This window comes from Podarcis erhardii, assembly GCF_964252035.2.
Source record: "Podarcis erhardii genome assembly, chromosome: 6".
Classification (NCBI taxonomy): Eukaryota; Metazoa; Chordata; class Lepidosauria; order Squamata; family Lacertidae; genus Podarcis; species Podarcis erhardii.
In genome coordinates, this window is record NC_138510.1 from 29,242,374 (window position 1) to 29,264,701 (window position 22,328).

Here is a 22,328-nt window from a genome sequence, read left to right on the forward strand (position 1 = left end):
TTTTCTATTGACTTGCCTAAGATCCAAGACAAAGCACCACATTTCCCCCTGGACGTCAGTTCTGCCTCTGAAATCCTGTTAATGTCTGGGAAGATCCAGATGTATGGCAGCCCTGCAACAGTGAGGATTTGTTGCTCTTAAAAAATCTACTTAAAATAAAACCGCAGAGAAGGGCCATAGATCACTAGTAGAGTGTATGCTTTCCTTGCAGAAGGTATTGGGTTCAATCCCAGGCATCTCCAGTAAGGGTGAACTGAAACCCTCAAGAGTTATGGCTTGTCAGGGTTGACAGTACTAGGTTGGATGAACCTGTGGTCTAACTCAGTATAAGGCAGATTCCACTGTTTCTACTGGTATGTGAAGCTGGTAAATGTTGAATATCAACATTCTTGAATAATAAAGAAGCTTTAAAAAAAAACATTATTGAAGGTCAGGAAGAAAGTTTGCGATCCATTTTAAAATCCAACAACAACAACAATCTTTATTACGGTCCAGAGACCAACAAAACATTACAAATCAATACAGAGTTCATACAGCCTACCTTCAGGTTAATCAAGCACTTTGTTTGGAATATAGGGCTCATTTGTTCTTGCAACCACCGATAGAAACTTTGCCACTGCCAAAGTTCTAGCTTTTGTCCAGTCTTCCAGTAGGAACCTGACATAGTGAGCCTCTGACTTTCCCGGGAAAGGCACCAGCAAGGGTAGTATCAATTCAGCCCTGGCCTGCTCATACTTCGCACAATGTAACAAAATATGATTTATGGAATCGATGTCTTGAGCACACGAGCAAAGTCTGTCCTGGTAGGGAACTCCTCTCAACCTACCATCCAGCACTGCAGAGGGGAAGACATTCAGTCTGGCCTTGGTAAAATCCAATTTTTTGCATACCTGTCAATTACCGTATTTTTACTATGGATATGGGTAGTTCTCTGGAAATAAGCTTAATTTCCTATCTAGTTGTTCTGCTGAAGGCAACCGTATAATTTTTCTTTTAGCATGTCTGGCATTCACAGATAATCTCATGGTTCAATTGATCCGACTGTATAGATTCTGATTTAGTTCTCTACTAGCAGTCAAACCTAATATCAAACTTGTAATTAGTGCCAACCCTGCCCCCCCCGAACTGTGGGATATAAAGCTGTCAGTCAAGTCCAACATTCCGAGAGGACTAACTGCCTCTATGTGGCAGGCAGTTTTGTCAGTTGGTTGGTTGCTGCTAGGAATGTTAACTGGTAACTGCTCGGATGCAGTGTTCTCATGATTCACTACTATCTAGTATATAGTTTATCTGTCATGTAACCTAAGCCTGCCTTCAGGAACAACTGTGTAAACCTGAATGAATCTGAAAGTAAAGTAGTTTATGTTACTATGATTCAGATTCATGTGTGTTTTCTTTAAGAGGGACAGAAAGGGATTATCAACCAGGAAGGTATAATTATTGATAGGACTCAAACAAGTTAGCAACCCTCTTGTTGCTGCATAAACTCAAACAGGGGATTGTTTAAACTCTGCTAAATTATATAAACGTTCCCACACGAAGCATATCCAGTATACAGGCAACCCCTGATTTACACTGGGGTTATGTTCCAGGTTATCATGCACTTGCGTGAAATCATGTGCAATTGAAACACTTCACATATGGCACATGTGGCCACCATCTTATTGAAGCTAAGTAGTTCTGGCCAGAGTGGCAACTGCCTGGGAATTACAGCTATGCTGCCTTGGCTTCCATGAAGGATATTGTGTGTCTGTGTATGTATGAACTTTGGACTAAACTAGATGTGAGGTACATACCTTGCTTTTTTCTTAACTGATTTTAGAGTGTGAAGACACAGAAAGGTGAGTTATATATATAAGTACAGAGATACTGTACTTGTTAATATAAGCTGGTAATGTAGATATCCCCATCAGCAACAGAAATGTAAAAGTAAGAAGTCCTATAACCTGTTACTGACAACTTGAACTATTTTGACCTTGCTGACTTTTCAAGATGGATCACTCACCTTCATAGATTTCCTTTTCTCAGCCTCATTCCTGCTGAGCTTCAGGGACGTTTTGGTTAAATCTTTAGAGGGGAAAAACATTTTTTTAAGGTGTTACAATGCACGAATGTGTAACATGAAAGTAGATACTTTGAGAGACATGGATTTTCTCACATTGCTTGTCTCTATCCCCTTATTCCAAGTAATGTGGCAAATTACAATATGTAACATGATGACATCACCCTCTGTGTCACCTCACATTTTGCTGGGTAGGTGATGTAGTACCCTTTCAGATGTTACTACAACACCATGTTTTGTCCCCGTGGGTCCAAATACAGACCGGGACAAAGGATTGACTGATGCCCCAAAGAACTCAGTTGCAGGGATTCCAAAGAAATATGCACAAAATGGCAAAGTGATCAGTTCAGGTGCTTTATATCAAGAGGCTTACATACAGCAATGCAATGCAGGATTCCTTGCCGCTATACCTCAGGACGGACACTGAAACAGCAAGCACCATGGCTTTGTTTGTGACAGGCCAATCGTATATGGGCTACTTATATAAAAAGCCAGCTACGTAAGCTGGCCCCAATTAACAACCCCTGGCTTAGAGGTCCGTTCCCCAGTCCCATCCATCTCTCAGAGCCTCTCAGACAGGCAGCCAGCTTGAGACTTTAAAGCTTCAAAGCAAGCAGATAAACATATATGAGTTTATTTTTTGCAGTAAATACCAATTAGTCCTGGGGTTATCTTGACTACCAAGATAGTGTTTACAGGCCTTCCGGGACATTTGCACCATTTGGTTCTATACCCTGCCACCTCACCATCCCTGATCATTGGTCACATTGACAGGGCCTGCTGAGTACATTTGGAGGGGGGTGGGTTACTGTATTGCCTTTTATATGCCATACATCATGAGATGTCAATTGTAGGGTCCGAAGAACTATACATACAAAAATATACTTATGAAGAAGGGGGGGTAAAGAGATGGGGAGTGATGGCAACTCTATGCTTCTCATATATCTGAGTACTAAAAAACGTTCTGGGTAACCCTTACCGAATTATATATAATCTAGTGCAACCACCTTGCTCCATATGTTCATTTGATTTTGAGCATGCCAGGTTTGCTTGAGCTTTTGAGCATTCAGCTTATCACCAGGTGACATTGCATATAACTTTCAGCACTTGGAGACATAGCTTCTGCAACTCTCCTATTTCTCCAACAGTTCTCTAACCCACCTCCTTTCTTCACCTCTTGCAGGTGAAAATAATCTCCTTAATAGGCTGGGTGGAAGTATGACATTGAAGAATTGGGTAGGTTTGGATGTAATGAGAAGCCATGGTTTCCTGCTGTGTCATGTGTGGGGAATCATTGGTCCTCCAGATGTTGCTTAACTACAGCTTCCATAATCCCTGGCTATTGGCCATGCTTGCTGCACAGATGCTCTTACAAAAATATAGTACTGCTAAAAATCATTGTAATTCAAATCAAACCTTTATACACCACCTGGATATAAAGCCATAACTGACCCTCTGCAGACAGATGTGATCCATGTGACGCTGTCAAAATCATATGTGGGCTGGGAGTATAAAGTGCATTGGGGCAGACAGGAAGGAATGTCTCTGCCTATCTTGTACCACTGAAATCACTGATGCCCTACCACTTTCCAGATCAAAAATAACTCCACACAGGAGAAAAAATGGCTGTGGGATAGTACCCTTCTCACTCAGCTGTACATTAAATTACCTCCCTCCTTATGCTTTATAGCAATTTAGCACAACCTATGTCAGATCATGTTTCATCTAGTTCCTCTCTTGGAAATCTCACATAATAGATAATATGCCTTTTGTGTCTGAAATACACACTGAAAAGCCTTATGGTACTTGTTCATCATTTCCCTACTGAAGGATGTAATTGAAAAGGCCTACAAAAAGAGAGGTCACACCTTCTATCAGCGCTGACTTCCAGCACCTCTGCTGACATTTACTTTTGTCTTGCAGCCTTTCATCTTCCTGAATGCATCCATCGCTGCTGCTTCTAGGTCCTCAATTCCATCCTGATTTGCTTCATGTGCTCTTTGTAACTGATGATTACTCAAGAGTATAATGATCTCCATGTAATCCTGATGACAGTAAATCTATACTGATAGAAAGTGTGAAGCATCTTTTTACAGGCCTTTTCAATTACAGTCATTTCTCATTTGTCTATTTATATTTGTTTCTAATATAAGCAACCTCGCTTATATGCTCCCTTGCCCTTGCAGAGATTTATTTACACATACATTAATGTACATAGCAGACACATGCAAGGGTACTAGACATGTACCTTGTCTCTTTTTACAAGAAAAAAGATTCCACCTAAACATTAGGAAGAACTTCCTGACAGTAAGAGCTGTTTGACAGTGGAATTTGCTGCCAAGGAGTGTGGTGGAGTCTCCTTCTTTGGAGGTCTTTAAGCAGAGGCTTGACAACCATATGTCAGGAGTGCTCTGATGGTGTTTCCTGCTTGGCAGGGGGTTGGACTCGATGGCCCTTGTGGTCTCTTCCAACTCTATGATTCTATGATTCTATGATTCTTTTCCTCTCTCCAGTACCTTACTGTCTAGAGTCTAGAGTTTGGAAGTAGGTCTGAGTCACACAGTTATATTGTTCCTTTTTTGATTTGTTAGAAAACCCAAGGTTGCAAAACAAAGAATTTCTCTCTGCCACTCATAAGAAGAGCCTGCTGGATCAGGCCAACGGCCCATCTAGTTCTGCATCCTGTTGTCACAATGAACAGCTAGATGCCTATGGGAAGCCCAAACATAGGAACTGAGTGCAAGAGCACTCTCCTCTACTGTGGTTTCAAGAAACTACTATTCAAAAACATCCTGCTTCTGGCATAGCCATTGTGGCCAGTAGCTAGGAGCCATTCTTCATGAATTTGTCTAGCCCCCTTTTAGAACCACTGAAGTTAGTAGTCATCCCTGCCTCCTGTGGGAGTGAATTCTATTGTTTAACTATGTATAAAGTAGTACTTTTTTTTGTCTGTCCTGAATCTTCAAACATGACTCTGCATTGGATGTTCCTGAGTTCTAGTGTTATGAGAGGAGAAAATTTTTTCTCTATCTACTTTCTCCAAGTCATGCATAGTTTTTTACTCTCCATTTTCTCCCTCCTTTCTCCCCTTCATCCCCCCCCCTCTCTCTCATATACACACAAGCACATGTCCTATTCTGCCATCATCCATTCATTCTCGCATGTGCAGGTCCACTGGGTAGAGAAGCTGAAAGTATCATTGGAGGTTTGGGCAGTTGTTGCTATCCTTCCCACCATTGCATCTGAAAAGCTAGCTAGAATGGATCTTGGAAAGCAGTTGTTTCCTCAGTACTGAGCAAGGAAGAAAAGTGAGCTGCTTGTTTGTTCTGATAATACTGTGGTATTCCTCCACAGATGATCTATTGCTCCTTGGCAGCTCACTTTGGGAAGGAAAGAACCAAAGAGGAGGCTAGGCAGGGGATGTTCTATGGCCTGGTGGTTCTGGACCCATTCCAAGACATCTAATTTTAGCAACTGCCTGTATATCTTCATTTTTCCAAAGTGGACTTCGTTGCCATTACAGATGGATTGTGATAACACATCTTCTACCAAACCTCATGGGGGAGATAACTGAGATCCAGTTGACTTTGTCAGAGGAAGTAGAACACAACTCTGCTCCATTCTGGTAGTAGTGAACCTGACTTCAGCTGTCAAGGTAATTATTGAGATTTATTTTACATTGCTTTTATACTGCACTCTTCAGTTGTATTCTATGATGGTTTACAAAAATACTTTGGGTGGGATTCACCTAAGGAGCCACATCTGCAGAAACCCTTGCAAGGGCTTCCACTTGCACAATGGAGCTTTCCCTCATCTTCTCCCCTTGTGTCCCTGAAATTACCTTGTGTGTGAGAGAGAAGCCTCCAGAACAGCACATGGGGAGGAGGGGGAATCATTCCATCTGGCGAGCTGAAATGCTTCTGCAGACAGAATGTTCAGAATAGTGCTACATGGAATTCCAACCGATATAGCTGGCATTCTCATTCAAGAGCATTATAAAGGAAAGCGAATTCCACTATTGTCTTTTGCAATGTTCTGTGATTTATTCCCAAGCATTTAGAAGTCATGACAATCCTTAACTTGGGTAGGCTATATTCTGAAATGATAGCAGATTCAGGTCAATTATGAAAGCCATATTTTGCTTAGATGTTGAGCTTTCCCAATATCAAATTTACTTTACTCTCAATTTAGTTCAATTAGCTATTTGTGAACAGATGGCTAATGTAAATGTGTTTCTATTAATCCCAGAATGCCTATGAAGAGCCTTTATAAAATTAGCCTTGAAGTTTTGATTGACTCATCTGGTAACTCTGTGATGTGGTGGAGTTCATATGGGTTCAGTTTGAGTAGTCCTGGAAAGCTACCCCATAGCTTTATGCTTTTTTTTAAGGATGACAGAGGCATTGGTGGGATTGCGATGATTTGAGCTAAAGTGCAAAGATAGCTAAGGGATTTACATGGATTCAGTCACTCAGTATCTAATAGGAGTATAGGCTTTTGTTTTTGAAAACGTAAAATTAATCAGCTGAATTTGAGAGGTGTTCCTTTCCACTCCTACTTGCCTGAAATGACGGTATTAGTTTATTTTAAAAATAAATAACTAATGGGAGGGCTCAGTTCCAGATTAGATCCAGTTTGATCAAGGCTGGGCTACAGAGTACCAGAAGAGAGGCAGAGGTAAAAGAGACACAATGAGTTCTTCTTTCAGAAGTTGCATGCCTCCCAGTTCTGTTTTTAAGATTCCAAACAGAAGACTTTACTGACCTACTATTGAGATAGGTGGGAGATCCGGAAACTTGATTTTGTTACTATTTACCGTACTGTTGACGGCACTCTGCTTTTCCTCAAATACCATGTAAGAGTAGCTGGTTATGAGCAAAGTGCAGCAGAGAAGGAAGCCAAGGAGGAAGTTCCTATATTCCATTCTGGTGAGAGAGAGAAAGAAAAAAACACCGTATTAATTTTTTGTATCAGTCACATATACCTGAGGGAAAAGAGGGTAGTGCATATAATGTCAAAGTATACAAATATTTTTGCAGCGTTTCGTTCTGTCCTTCCAACTAGTCACCTTTGCTAGAATGGAGAGAATGTAAGACCTTAAGCACACAAACCCTCTAGAAAGCCCTGGATTCACTTTTGGATGAGTTTTTTAGAAGATAAAAAGGCATCAAAAAGGATGCCAACTTTTTGTTGTTGTTGCTTTGCTCTGTTTGCAATAACCTCAGTTACTCACATCAGTATGGGGTCAAAGGAAGCAAAGGCTGTTGGGTTAAAGAGGCAAAATTATTACAATAGGGCAAAAATAGCAATCTCACTTTCATTTACTGATTAACCTTGCATCATCATCATCATCATCATCATCAATTTTTTTTATTTATATTCCGCCCTCCCCAGCTGAAACCGGGCTCAGAGCAGCTAACAACAGTAAAATAATACAGCATTCTAAAAGCAATTCATTATAAAATCAGTTCAAATCAAATTAATGGGCTAGAGTTCTGTAAAGTAGCCAGAATATTATCACCACTGCCACAAGATAGGAAACACCTTTAAAATTTTGTTTCTATGACAAGATCTGTTTAACTATATTTTTGACTGGCTCCAGGAAGAAAATACATGCAATGTAATTGAAATAACTATGATTTGGCTTCTACAATTCGAAAAAAATCTGGTATACCAGAACAGGGAATGTAAACTGTAAACTGTTGTCAATGTGCAAATAATTAAAATAGAATTAAAAAGGGCTCCTTTTATATCCCTATGCCCTGTTCCTGCTATGTTGCATTCTTGCAATTTCTCTTTGTTACTGTAAAGTAAATATTTGTCACTGCCTTTTGCTGAAACAATTGAAGTTATTGTTGAAGCATTGTGAAGACATACATAAGAGAAAATACGAAGCACCTGATTGCTTGCATAAGGCAAGAGGAAAGTAAAGTATCAGCTTTCTTCAATCCATGAACAAACAATTAAACCCAAGTGTACACTATCAAATCAACTGAAAAATTCCAGTGGTGATCAAATTTAAGCAGCCATTTCCAAGTCAAACAGTTCCAAGTTTATCCATTCTTAAATATCAACTTAGTCCCATAAAAACTGCTGAACACATTTAAACTCAGTCATATTAACAACAACAACAACAATTTATTATTTGTACCCCACCCATCTAACTGGGTTGCACTGGCCACTCTGGGTGGCTTCCAGCATATATAAAAACATAATAAAACATTAAACCTTAAAAAGCTTCCCTATACAGGGCCACACTAAGAAGCTACCGTATTTTTCGCCCTATAGGACGCACCGGCCCATAGGACGCACCTAGTTTTTTGGGGGGTAAATAAAGAAAAAAAATTTTATCCCCCCCCCAGCTGCGGGGGAAGCCCAAGCTTTTAAAAACGCACCTACCGTAGTTTTTAGAGGAGAAAAGGATATCTGCCTGAAGCGCGGGGCGCTCTGCTTCAGCGCGTCCCGCGCTCCGGGCATCAGGCTGCTATCCGCAGCCTAGGGAGTCTTGCGGGAACTCCCGCGGGCTCCCCAGGCTTGCTGATAGCTTCCTGAAGCCTGGAGAGCGAGAGGGGTAGGTGCGCACTGACCCCTCTCGCTCTCCAAGCTTCAGCAAAAGCCTGCATTTGCCCCATAGGACGCACACAGATTTCCCCTTCATTTTTGGAGGGGAAAAAGTGCGTCCTATAGGGTGAAAAATACGGTATTTTTAAATATTCCCAGAGTTAGGGGTGAGAGCTATGTATATAAATAAATAAATGGAGAGATCCAGTATTTTATTAGAGCTGAGATTTGACACATCTCCTCAAAACCATAATGGAGCTCCCCACCCTGAAAAAACCCAGAGCCAAATGAAGATAGGTTGTGGGTGCTCAGTGCACACTGGATGCTTTTGGACTGTTGCAGGAGGATGGGGAGATAAATATTTGGGGAGAAATAATGGAATGGAGGGGCTGAATCACTCTACATAGTAACATTTTATTTCAGTGCCCCAGTTCTTGTTTTCTATTTTTAAATTTAACTTGTACACTGTCTTGAAATCCAATATGGTAAAAAGGTGAGTGAGACTATTTAGAAACAATGAACACGTTCAAACCAAACATAAATCAACACTTGTTGCTTTGTGGAATATCTCCATAATACTTTGCACAAAACATGTTAACCACAACCCCACACATAGTCAAGTATGCTTAGGTTCAATGAAATCAGTTTCATGCTGGTTTGTATCACCCATCACAACAAGTTATGGCCTGCTTTAATTATGCAAATTGTTTTATTACCCAATTGATTAGGGGGGGGGAAATGACTCTCAGGGTCCTTTCCCACTCTACAGTTCTATGGTTTTGACAGCTATCAATAAACAATAACACAGAAAAGGTTTGTTTTCAGACTTTTAAATAATTTTTTATATGCCCGTCTACCTTTGGGAATGTTACATATTGAGAACACATTCAAACCAATTCTCACCACATAATCCAGAGAAGACAAGGTGCAAAGACTTGTGTGTGATGTGTATGTCTGTGTGCAGGATATAGTACATTTTAATCATTATTCATGAATGTTAAAACCATCCCACATTGAATATGTATTATAAGATTCATGTTATTTAAGAAATAGGCCTTAAAAAACCCCAACTTAAGCCCGAAACACAACTCATATACATATCTTTTTGCTTCATTCTTTTTCCATCTAGCCCTTTATGCAGCTCTTAAACTCAGAACTAATCCTATCTGTTACAGTTAGTCTGCATCGATTGATCACAGTCCATCACAGTTATGAGTGCAGAAGCTCACTGGAGTCAAAGGGCTTCAGTTCTGTGATGCATTATGGCTATCAGTGAGTTCTAGATATGACGTGCATAATTTGTTAAGTATAATAAATCCCCTTCTGTTTTGCAAGTGCATCAGAATCCATTTGTTTCAGGAAAACCAGACATATATCAATTATTCATATTATTCAGTGCCTCCAGATGGCCTTGATCTCTCAGTACAAATTATTTCATAGTTACCTTCTCTGGAGCAGCTCTCTAGGACTTCTCTGTCCTCTCCTTTCAGTTCATTTGTAAAGAGCAATGAGTCTGTTCATTGCCATTAAATATTAGTTTTTAAACTTGTTGACAGGGGAAAAAAGACGACCACAGAGCAAAGCTCTATCAGTAGGGAAATGCACAGTGAAATTCTGTGATCACGCCTTCTTAACAATAATATATTTCAACTCTAGGGCATTTTTCCATTCTGGAAAATTCACTGGCAAAATGCCACATCTTAATATGGAACATAGCCTGGGCCAGCTGATTGCTCCTGTTAAGACTTTGTCCGGGTTAATAAAACTACACTAGCTGAACTAATTTAACAGAACATATTTAAATTTTTGCAAATATTGAATTTAGGCTCACATAAACCAGCTGAGCTCTTGTTGAAATCAATTTAGCTCAAACCATCTGTAGCAAAACCAATGGATTTACAGTATTTTTCCACGTATAACACTCCCCCCATGTATAAGACACCCCCTATTTTTGGGAACTGCAGATTAAGAAAATGGGGGGGAGGTTGTGTCCATGTATAAAATGACCCACAATTTTGAACATATTTTTTTTTTATTATAAAACCTCATCTTATACACTGAAAAGTGCAGTAAGTGCTATGTAAACTCTTTAAAGCAGAATGCCCAGTTTGCACTTGATCTGCTGCTAAAATGTAGAGATTTATGGGTTAGGAGTGAAACTGAATCTGAGTAAGTAGTGCTAAGTTACACATCACACTGAAACATTAGTCCCTGATGCTTGTCCTGGAAAGGGTATCTGGTAGACAATTCCAGATACTTCGTTTGCTCTTCTCAGCCATGGCAAGGATGCTCACACATGTCCTAAGTTGTTGTGGTGGGCATTTTGCCAGGCTGGCACAAAGAGGGGAAATACATTAATTGAAGAGGGCATCTTAATGCACACTCCTTAATCATCTCTAGCATGATCTATAGAATGCTTGACGGCTCAGCCACACTTCTGCTTATCCCATGCCTAGGATGCATGGGTCTGGGTAGTTTACCGCTTGTCACATGCTTTCTAGACACAAGTCTGAGTGGTTTTCTGTTTGCTCTACTGCTTTCTCCAGGAAAACCCACTCTTTAGCACCGAATTGGAGCAAACGTCAATCCGCAGAGAAACTGATGTTTGCTCCAATTCCATGGTAAAGATAAGAGTTTCCCAAGGGAAAATGTCAGGATAAGCAGAAGTCTGTCAAAAAAAGAAAGAATGAGCTGAGATGCAGATGTTTCCATGTGCAGTCTCTGTGTGAAAAAACTCATGACAGAATATAACCTTTTGTGGCATGTGGCTTGTCTTGGCCTTTTTAGGACCGTTGTGAAGGTTTTCAAAAAGAGTTGTTTATTAAAAGGAGCTATAGTTATGATAAATATTAGTCCGCATAGTATTTATGAAAGGAGTAACCTCAGATAGGCTTAAAGGAATTCTACTTTGTTCTATCGTGAAAAGATAGCCAACCTTTTATCCAGCTTTCCAATCGGTACTGATGGCAAGAAGATACATTTCTTGTACAAGGAACCAGACAAACTTCGTGTGTGTTTGTTTGTTTGTCTGTATGTATGTGGTGTGTGCGTGTGCAGTACCTTGTGTATGTAGCACTAAGAAGGAAACATAAAGCTAGAAAGTAAATAATGATTCTGAAGACTGAGTTCTTGCACTTACCAGTATTGCTCCAAGAGCATGTTGTCTCCTTTGTTGCTTGAGAAACTAATTCTTCTATGGGAGCTATCTGAATGTTTGCCAGCTAGCCCATATTGACTTTGCATTAGGATTGCCATATTTCAAAGAGTGAAAATCTGAACACAAAAGTTTTCGACAAACGAATCCCAGCTATGTCCAGGAAATTCCGGATGTATGGCAGCCCTATGCTGCATATTTGTAAAAATATAACATTTCCAAACCCCCCCCCCCCTGTGTGTCTATATTTATTTTGGGGGGTTTATATTTTATCCTCACAAACACCCTGTAAAAAGCTATAATTTATATCATTTGCATATATCATTTGCATTCTTCTCGGTAAGCAATGTGTTCTGGGCAGTTAATGATAAACTGAAGCTGAAATAAACCCTGAAATTTACTACCAACTGGGGTCATGGGAAGCTGAGAACCACTAGTACTAACCCTACAACTGGGATCATGCTTGGAGTTTGGGGCATGAGGAGAGTAGGCTACTATCTAGCATACCCCAAACAATGTTTCGGTCAGCAATTTATAAAAAGGTTTATTCTACTTTATGCCAGTCCCCTCAATTCACTGCTCATGCATAATATAGTGTTCTTTTGAACAAGAACATTTAACCAGCTTTTTGTTTGTTTGCTGTTTACAACAATTTGGGCCTCATTTAGAGATGCTTTAGGAAATCACCACCAAGACTAATGTCCAGATAGGAACTTACAGTGCAATCCTCACCATGCCTACTCAGAAAGAAGTTCTATTGAATTCAATGATGCCTACTTACAGGAAAGTGGTGTTCGATCTAAGCTATCTACTGGCTTTTAGTTTTAATGTCAAAAGTATTAAAATATGTTTAAAGCATGTATTTTGAGAGAAAATATGTTTAGAAATGCATTTTTAAATACTTAAATGAAAATTGTCATTATTTGGCAGATTAATGTGGAAACAGGTTGGGTGCAAATTAATAGACTATTTCATTTTATTCGGGGAAATTAATTGGCTTTCCTTCTATGAAATTACATAAATTCTATTAATTTCTAAATGCACCATTGTTTAGTAGGATTAGCCCCTATCAATACGGTATTAATCTTTATTATAAAATACCAGTATTACAATTTAGTATCCAGTCCTAAAACTGTTACTGGAAGGAAACTAGATGCCAGTTAGCTGATACAGAAAAATATAATAGTGTGGCTTTAGGTTTCATAAGTGTATATCCTAGTGGCAAAATTCAAGGGCTGAAGGATACAAGTCATGGAGCAAGATGTTCTCCATACTAGATGGCACATTGACATTGATAATAATAATAAGCAAACAACTTTTTAAAATGACACATCTGGCAATGATTGTCTGAATTGCCCTAATGTCACACAGGGTGAGCCAAGTCAGCGTTATCAAGTTGTGTGAGAATCCATAAGCAAAAATAAGTTGCTGAAAACCTAAGTTGTTGTAAACAGCTTGCATAAAGTTCTGTCCAGTATGAAGGATCAAGAGGATAATAATAATAATAATAATAATAATAATAATAATAATAATAATAATAATAAATTTTTATTTATATCCCACCCTCCCCAGCCGAAGCTGGGCTCAGGGCGGCTAACAACAATCAAAATAATCCAACATTCTAAAAACATTCATTATAAAATTAATTAAAATCAAATTGATGGCAACCATTAAGCAAAATTCTGTGCAGATTGCCAGAGGAGGGGGTCAGGCTGCGCCCTGACCAAAGGCCTGGTGGAACAGCTCTGTCTTGCAGGCCCTGCGGAAAGATGTCAGGTCCGCAGGGCCCTAGTCTCTTGTGACAGAGCGTTCCACCAGATTGGAGCCGCGGCCGAGAAAGCCCTGGCTCTAGTTGAGGCCAGCCTAACCTCTCTGTGGCCTGGGATCTTCAGGATGTTTTTATTTGCAGACCGTAAATTTCTCTGTGGGACATACCAGGAGAGGCAGTCCCGTAGGTACGAGGGTCCTAGGCCGTATAGGGCTTTAAAGGTTAAAACCAGCACCTTAAACCTGATCCTGTACTCCACTGGGAGCCAGTGCAGCTGGTATAGTACCGGATGAATATGATCTCGCAGCGAAGACCCCATAAGGAGTCTCGCCGCGGCATTCTGCACCCGCTGGAGTTTCTGGGTCAGTCTCAAGGGCAGCCCCACATAGAGCGAGTTACAATAATCCAGTCTGGAGGTGACCGTTGCGTGGATCACAGTGGCTAGGTCAGGGCGAGAGAGATAAGGAGCCAACTGCTTAGCTTGGCGGAGATGAAAAAATGCCGCCTTTGTTATAGCTGTAATCTGCGCCTCCATAGAGAGGGAGGTATCGAAGATTACACCCAAACTCTTAACGGACGATGCTGGCACTAATTGCACCCCCGCAAGAGATGGGAGTTGCCCCCTCAATCCCATATCTCTCCATCCCAGCCAGAGGACCTCTGTCTTCGAAGGATTTAACTTCAACCGGCTCCCACGTAACCATCCAGCCACAGCTTCCAGACATCTGGTCAGTGTGTCTGGGGCCGAGTCAGGATGGCCATCCATCAACAGATAGAGTTGGGTGTCATCGGCATACTGATGGCAACCCAGCCCAAAACTCCGGATAGGTAGTTCAGTTCCCAGTGATACTTGATGTGACAATTGAAACACTTTTGTACTAGGGCTCAGCCTGTTTATGAGTCTTACAAACAAACAAACAAACAAACAAACAAACAAACAAACAAACAAACAAACAAACTCCAGTATATCTGAATGTGGAGGATGCAGAGAACATTCTGGGAAACAATAGGGTTGGTGCCATCTTATGCCATTAAAAGGTAAAGGGACCCCTGACCATTAGGTCCAGTCGTGACCGACTCTGGGGTAGCGGCGCTCATCTCGCTTTATTGGCCGTGGGAGCCGGCGTACAGCTTCCGGGTCATGTGGCCAGCATGACTAAGCCGCTTCTGGCAAACCAGAGCAGCACACGGAAACGCCATTTACCTTCCTGCCGGAGCGGTACCTATTTATCTACTTGCACTTTGATGTGCTTTCGAACTGCTAGGTTAGCAGGAGCGGGGACTGAGCAACGGGACTCACCCCGTCGCAGGGATTCAAACCGCCAACCTTCTGATCGGCAAGTCCTAGGCTCTGTGGTTTCACCCACAGTGCCACCCGCGTCCCACGTCTTATGCCATTACCACACATATATTAATCTTGGGAGGGGGGAAGGACAAGTGGGAAGCTTTCAGTGGCTTGAATGCAACACCTAGTTGTCTAAATCACACAGTAACAGTCTATCTAAATTGTTAGTAGCAAGATAGATTTCTTCCTTCATTCTCTGTGGATTATTTACCATGTTTATATACTCTTACTTCCAAGGCAGTTTATAATTTAAATTACTAACACAATGAATGATGCAAAATATTCTCAGGCTGATTTCAGGAGCTGATGACACTAGCTCCCTAGCTTCTGCTTTCCCTCAGGGCAGCCAGATCTTATGTAGCCCAAGGAAGGTGAGGTTGGATTCCCAAGCAGTTCTTTCAGGATACTTCTTTCAAGGGCTGATTGTTATTTGCTTCCTGCCTGGGCTTCTGCTCTTTTGGCTTTGCTCAAGGCACACACAGGTCTTTATGCTTTTGGAAGTGGTGGATAATACAGCCTCAGTAGTGTCAGCTTGCTTTGGTTTTATTTTCTTCATCTTCATTAATAGATTTATTCGGTATCATATGTGGATTATTGCCTAAGCTATGGATGTCTAACAGAGACCTAGAGTGTGAATATATGTAGATATTATTTGAATTCATTGTACAGTGGTACCTTGGTTCTCAAATTTAATCTGTTCCAGAAGTGCATTCCAAAACCAAAGCGTTCCAAAACCAAGGCGCTCTTTTCCATAGAAAGTAATGCAAAACGGATTAACCCATTCCATACTTTTAAAAACAACCCCTAAAACAGCAATTTAATATTAATTTTACTATCTAACAAGACCATAGATCCATAAAATGAAAGCAATAATAAACATACTGTATGATAAAATAAATAAGACAGTATTGTAGATGATAAAAATTAAAATTATTATTTTTTCTTACCTGCACTGATGATAGTCATTGTTTGGATGTGAGGCTTATCCATTTCCACAGTCACACAATCAGTAGCTGAACTGGGTTCCACTCAGTCACAAAAACAAATTAACCAAAAAAGCCTCAAAAACAAAAATGCAAAATAAATAGCAAAGACAAAAGTGCCAAACTTAATCTGTTCTGGAAGTTCGAAAACTAAGGCACAGCTTCTGATTGGTGCAGACACCCCGGATACAATAGCCAACAGCTGCACCAGACATTCGGCTTCTGAAAAACACTTATTTCCGGGTCTTCGGTGTTTGAGAACCAATGTGTTTGAGTACCAAGGCATTTGAGAACCAAGGTACCACTATAATCGTAAAAATAATGCAACTGCTTTAGCCTAGTGTATGCTTATCAGAGGGGCAGAGCAATTCTAACCTCTGTCAAAGTCCAGTTGAGGGAAGTTACCACATATAAAGAGGCTATATCAACCAAAGGCAGCATGAGATGATGTCACTGGTGTTAAGAGACCAATAGATCTGGACCAGTCTCATCTTGAACTGGGCTGGGAAAAGACACGGAGACCTGCCTGCCTTGCTGTTCATGCTGAGTCCAAAGCTATGGGTTTGGGGGCCTCCCTAGAAATCTTATAGGGAAGCAAGATTTTTTGAAGTGTTAATGCTGTGAACTCTTCCATCTAATGCTCAGCTTGCATATAGGTGTGTAAATAAAACTATATATCACAAAGACACCACTGTCTCCAGTAACCTTCATTCAAAGGAAATCAAGCCCAAGATATATGCTGACAGCCCTGAAATCTTTCATCATTTGGAAATTGTGGTGCAGCTAACAATATAAATAAATAGGAATGCAAGATACATATTGTTAATTAATTAATTAATTAATTAAATTTATTAGTTACTATTTTTTTACTCAACTCAGAGTGACTTACAGAACAACAGTATACACATATACAACAGTATACACATATAAAATGGAACAACTGTAGTGTGTTTTCATATTTATCTTGGAGTTTTTAAGCACTGGCTTGCATAAATTTCTTTTGTAGTAGAAGAAGAGAAGAGTTTGGATTTGATATCCCGCTTTATCACTACCCGAAGGAGTCTCAAAGCAGTTAACATACTAACATACTCCTTTCCCTTCCTCCCCCACAACAACACTCTGTGAGGTGAGTGGGGCTGAGAGACTTCACAGAAGTGTGACTGGCCCAAGGTCACCCAGCAGCTGCATGTGGAGGAGCGGAGACATGAACCCGGTTCCCCAGATTATGAGTCCACCGCTCTTAACCACTACACCACACTGGCTCTCAGTAGATCTTAAGAAAGTCCATGACCCTGCTGCTGGCTTCATAGCCATTATAGGGAGCATCTTAAATGAACTTTTATAGTTCCTATGTGGAACTTCCCTAATAGTGAAACCATGATGTGGTACAATTTAACTGGAGAAAAAACAGTGTCACTGCTGATAAAAATCTTACTCTGGAAAACAATAGGTTGCTACTACAGGCATATAAGGAAAGGGAAGGGGGAAGTGAACTTAAAAGCTCTTGTTTGTTTTCATTTGCATACAATCTATTTGGCATGTTCAACAGTGTTGGGTAAAGTGGGGTCATCACAAATACTGATTCTCAGTTAGATCACTGCATTTCAAAGATTCTGCCTGAGAATACTTTCATCAACATGTCTATAGAGGATTTCCTTTATGTTGCAGAGAATTGTGTGAGATTTACTACAGCACACAATCATGCAGAGTACTGCTGTCCAGGCCTGTTGGGCTCTGCATGCATGAGAGGGCACCTAGAACCACAGTCAAGACTGCTTTTTGTTGAGTATTGTAAGGGAAACTGTAACGGAAACCCTGTTTGAAATGGATCCAGACAATCCCAGAAAAAGCTCCAGAAGCCCCTGAGTGAAGAAGTCAGTATTTATTTATTTATTTAATATTTCTACCTCACTTTTCACTTCATCTGGGGGTCTCAAAGTGACTGGTAGAAAATGGAAAATATACAATGTACAACATATAAAACATAGATTAAATAATCAGAGATTGAAACAACGACCACCACAAAAAATGCACAGAAGACCAAGAAAATCTGACAGGTTTCCCCCAGGAAAGCTCAACAATTTGGGTTTGTTCCACCAAAAAAGTTGTCGGGAATTTTACTTTTTGAAATACGGCAACCCTAGATGTAACATCGTTTAGCGAAGAAGCAGAATCAAGCCTCCCCTCCCTCCTCCCTAACTGGAGATAAACTCCAATTCGCTTTATCATTATGTGTGAACTGGGAAAAGCCTGGTCCCTTTAAACTGTGATTTGTTTTAACAACACGGGATTACAAATCATGGTTTGATTTTCAACAAACCGTAATTGAAAGTAACTAAAGATCCCCTGTCTGGTGCATCTAACAATACACAATGGTTAGTTGAAAACAAGCAGTGAATGCTTCCTATCTCCTCGTGGCTGTGCCAGAGATGGAGAGGAGAACATGTGAGCCCTTTGCTCATTTCTGCTTCTTAGCATTATATCTGAAATCCACCATTAAGTTTGTGACATTTCTATCCAAAGCCCAAATGTATACAAGAATAGAGTGACCCATTCACTGCAACAGTAATAGGCGGTAATAGTATTATCATGATGAGGGCTATGGAGAATTTTCCAGACACAGAGAACCATGAATTCAAAATGGCTAGTCATATAATATAATTAAGTTAATTTCATTTACATTAGTAAGTTCATTTTATTCAAGTGGATTTAATATCTGAAATTACCTGAAAGTATTATTATTATTATTATTATTATTATTATTATTATTATTATTAAAAATGTGTTGAATTAAACAGGATCTCCACAAAAGCAAATTTGTGTTGCAAAAGACAAAGTTACATTGTTCATCAAAAAACATAACTTGTGTCCACATATCTGTCAGTCACACGGTTATAAAAATAACCCATTTCTCTTTCAAAAGTCCATCAGTTTGCCTGCTTTTACTGTTTTTCTTTATTTTTTCTACATATAATGGTTAATTATATCTAAGTTATAGAACTAACTAAGTTATAGACAAGGACAAATAGTGTCTGTTTCTGTGGGCAAAATTCCAGTATTTAAATGTTGATCAAGGAAATAGAATTTGATCTTGTGCAGACTATTTTGCATTTTCCCTGCGTACTAGAAACTTTTATTTTCTCCTTCCTGCAAAAGCAACAACACCCCTGAGAAGGGAAAAGAAAGGACTTAAAACTGAGGAAAATTTATAGATTTTTAAGAGAACAATTGCCAGTATGATTTTATTATTCTAAATTACAAACCAGAAGTCACCATAGTCTTTGGAAGCAAAAGGAGATCCTACAGAATCTTTCAGACACTTTAAAAATGATAAGAATTCCTCTCCCGAAAACAACCAACCAACAAAAAGTACAAAAGATATATATCTTGTGATACAAAATGTTACTTCATTTTGGAATAATGATAAAATTGAAAATATGTAATTAAAAGGGAAAAAAAATACTGAATATTGTTAAAACAGGAAACCAACATTCAGAATACTAATATGCAATAAATTACTTTGCAGTTATACGGAAGAAGTTTATAATCATTCTACCGCTATTTAGTCACCACTTACTTACACAAGAAAACACCTCTGATCAGGCAACTTATTTTTTTGTTTTATCAGGCAACTTGTTATAAATTAAAAATAAACATATCCTTATTTTATTTTCAGTAGTGAATATAAGACCAAAAGAACAATGCGTAAGAAATGAAAAACGGTTACTATTGTCTCCACGGAGTGATTCCAAAACCTTCAGAAAATAATGAAAGAATACTAAATAAATGCTGCCCCACTTTAAACTTCATACACCATTCCTAAAAATGCAGATATCAAATGTACTTGACCAGAATACATTTTTTAGTATAAAAAAGTGAAGGAAACAAAATCAAAAAGAATTTATTGAACCAAAGTTAGAAGAAGAAGTAAAATTGATAAGATTAATGAAACAAACATATGAGCTCAGTGTAACAAGTGATGATAAAGTTTTGTTTTAAATGTTAAAAAGGAGAGCAAATACAGCACAATATTTGAAGATCTGAGTACCGGTAACTCTTGGATTCACTTTTTCACTTTTGGATTCACTTTTTCATCCCACCAAGCCATCCTTTGGGGTCTGGCTGGAAGTGGGAAATGGAGAGTCTAAAATGTAAACTTTTCTCTGTAAAAATATGTTAGAAAGCAGAATTTATCAGAAAAGGGATTATTATTTTCCTATGAAAGTAGCAAGTGGCTACTGCATTCAGTACTCACTAGTGCAAATCAGAGCAGCTTTTCTTTCTTGTCGTCCTCTTGGTCTGAAGAGAATACGAGCGATGCTCCTGGAGTTTTTGCTGTCACCCTCCTCCCCTAGGATTGCTGCAAACCTTTTCCTCTTCTAGCCTTTTTACATAGAGCCACACCGAGTTGCAGTCAAATTAATCAGAGTACCTGGATGGGCTCCCCCCCTCCCACTTTAATTTACTGCATGTGGTCAGGTGTTTTTTTCCGCTCCGCATGACTCTTCAAATCATTTGCAAACAGGAAAAGAGTGTACTTGAACTTAATCCTGTGTAATTTTAATCATAGAAAAATTCCACTGAGTGCAATGAGAACATCCCCAGATGCAAGCCAGACACAAATAATTGCTAGAAAAGCATTTGGAATAGTTCTTTGGTAAAATGTCAAATCCTTCCGTAAAGTCCAGTTTTATCTGTTGACTAGGCACAGGCTTCACTGGCTTTGATGAATGCAAAAGGGTTGGACACTCACTCACAGCCCTAATATAGTTCTAGCCTTTCCTTAAGTCTGAGGAGAAGAAGAAACCTGGCAATGATTTGAAATTGAAAAAGCAAGCGACATCTTAGTTATTTTTAAATACTTTAAAAATGCATAGAAAGAAATTACCTAATAGTCCCAGTATTGACAAAGAGCAGGTATGAGTTATAGGAGAAGCAGTTTAAAATTGTGTGTATCAAGGCTGGGCTTTTATACGTTCCAGTCTCCCCTAGTCAATTTCACAAGTGTGCTCTTAATTGATTCTGCATTGGTTTACACCACTCCATGCAACGTATATATATTTTTAGTGCTGAACTGAAAATACTGCTGTACTGTCATAGTCCGATTTGCAGACTGCAAAATCATGCTTGAGTTTTTGTGATTTTTGGGGGGATGTTGAAAGAAAGTCTAGAAATGTAAACTAAGAGGCTTATTTGGGTACAAGGTACACCCAACTCAGGCTCCCCAACTTTGCTCCTCCCTTCCTCCAGAGGGGAAGCAGACCATGGAGCAGCAGACTTTGCATGACATCCAAATCAGGGGTGAGAAACCGTGATCTGAAATGAATGTTCGCTCTTGGTTTGCGGTTTGCTTGGGAGCAACAAACAATGAGCGCTGAGTCAGAAGTACGGTAATTCTAAGCCATACCGTTATCTGCTTTCCCTCTGGATAAAGATTAAAGAAGATCAGGAGTGCTGGAACTACTGTAGTTTGCTAAGGGTGCTGGGAACTGTAGGTCTTGAGGGGTGAACTACAATTTCCAGGCTTCTTTGAGAGAAGTCATGTGGTCTAAATGCACACTGAATGCACTTTAAATGCATGATGTGATTCTGCCAATTGTATCACATCTGAATATGGCCAACAGTCACACATGCCTCAATACTGCGATGTTTTCAGCCTTAACATGGGTGTAGAACCAGCTCTCACTTTTAGACTCAAGTATGCATGACCCTGTTCAGAAACATCTCTTTCCCTCCTGCTCTTCCCCCTCCATTTTTATTTTGAACTTTTTTTCCTGATAGCGTTATAAAATTTGGATTTACATATTACTCTAAGTGGTAGAAATAAAAGTTACTGATTAGCATCCACCGAACCATGGAACTAGGTCTGTATGCCCCACAAAGTACTGAGCATGTGTTTGCTGAAAAGCAGCCTCCAGTGCCATAAGGAAAATGGATCATGATGAAAGCAATGGATATTTCAAAATTAGCTTTTAATATGTCATGGAAAATCTGCTGTTCAAAGTGTATGTGGGGGAGTGAAAAATTGTAATTAGAATTCCCAATTCCAAAGTAGCTCTTTGGATTGAAATGGGAAATGGTACTTTACAGTGCAAGCTTATAACCTGATTCCCAGGTATGGGTGAATATCTCAATTTTGGTTTCTCGGTTTCTCATTTTAAAAGCTTAGCTTTGTTTCTTCATATTTCTACATCCAAGTTTTGTTTTTTCAGGTCCTCATGAAAGTTCACCAACATTTCACTACAATATTCTCCTAATATACACATGTTTATATATACTTTTTGCCTAATATACATATTTTGCAAAGCAATTGTGCTTTTGTATGCTATTTTCATTAATGTATGCATTTATATGCACACTTTACCTGAATACGGTATGTGCATTTTTGTATACATACATTGGCTGGAGAACTGCACTGCAGAATCTGGAGGAGTTTGCATTTTGAAAGATCATAG

The 22,328-nt window shown here is 39.5% G+C and overlaps 1 protein-coding gene and 1 long non-coding RNA gene across 6 annotated transcripts in view; one reads left to right on the forward strand and one right to left on the reverse strand.

Moving 5' to 3' along the window:
- ASIP (agouti signaling protein) overlaps positions 1-22,328 on the reverse strand; it is an 82,562-nt gene that overhangs the window by 2,127 nt on the left and 58,107 nt on the right. The window contains exons 3-4 of the mRNA XM_081866815.1: positions 6,827-6,987; positions 2,006-2,067 (exon numbers count right to left, since the gene is read on the reverse strand). Coding sequence (XP_081722941.1) covers positions 2,006-2,067; positions 6,827-6,987 — 223 coding nt within the window. The remainder of the gene's footprint in view (positions 1-2,005; positions 2,068-6,826; positions 6,988-22,328) is intronic.
- The window catches only part of LOC309344446, a 78,402-nt gene continuing 56,535 nt past the window's right edge, over positions 462-22,328 (forward strand). For 3 of the 5 annotated variants that reach the window (XR_014157735.1, XR_014157736.1, XR_014157737.1), the window contains exons 1-2: positions 462-1,350; positions 5,586-5,717. This is a non-coding gene — a long non-coding RNA (uncharacterized lncRNA). Of the gene's footprint in view, positions 1,351-5,585; positions 5,718-17,541; positions 17,752-19,399; positions 19,477-22,085; positions 22,318-22,328 lie in introns of those variants that run through there. The other 2 variants (XR_014157738.1, XR_014157739.1) reach the window with 2 other exon arrangements.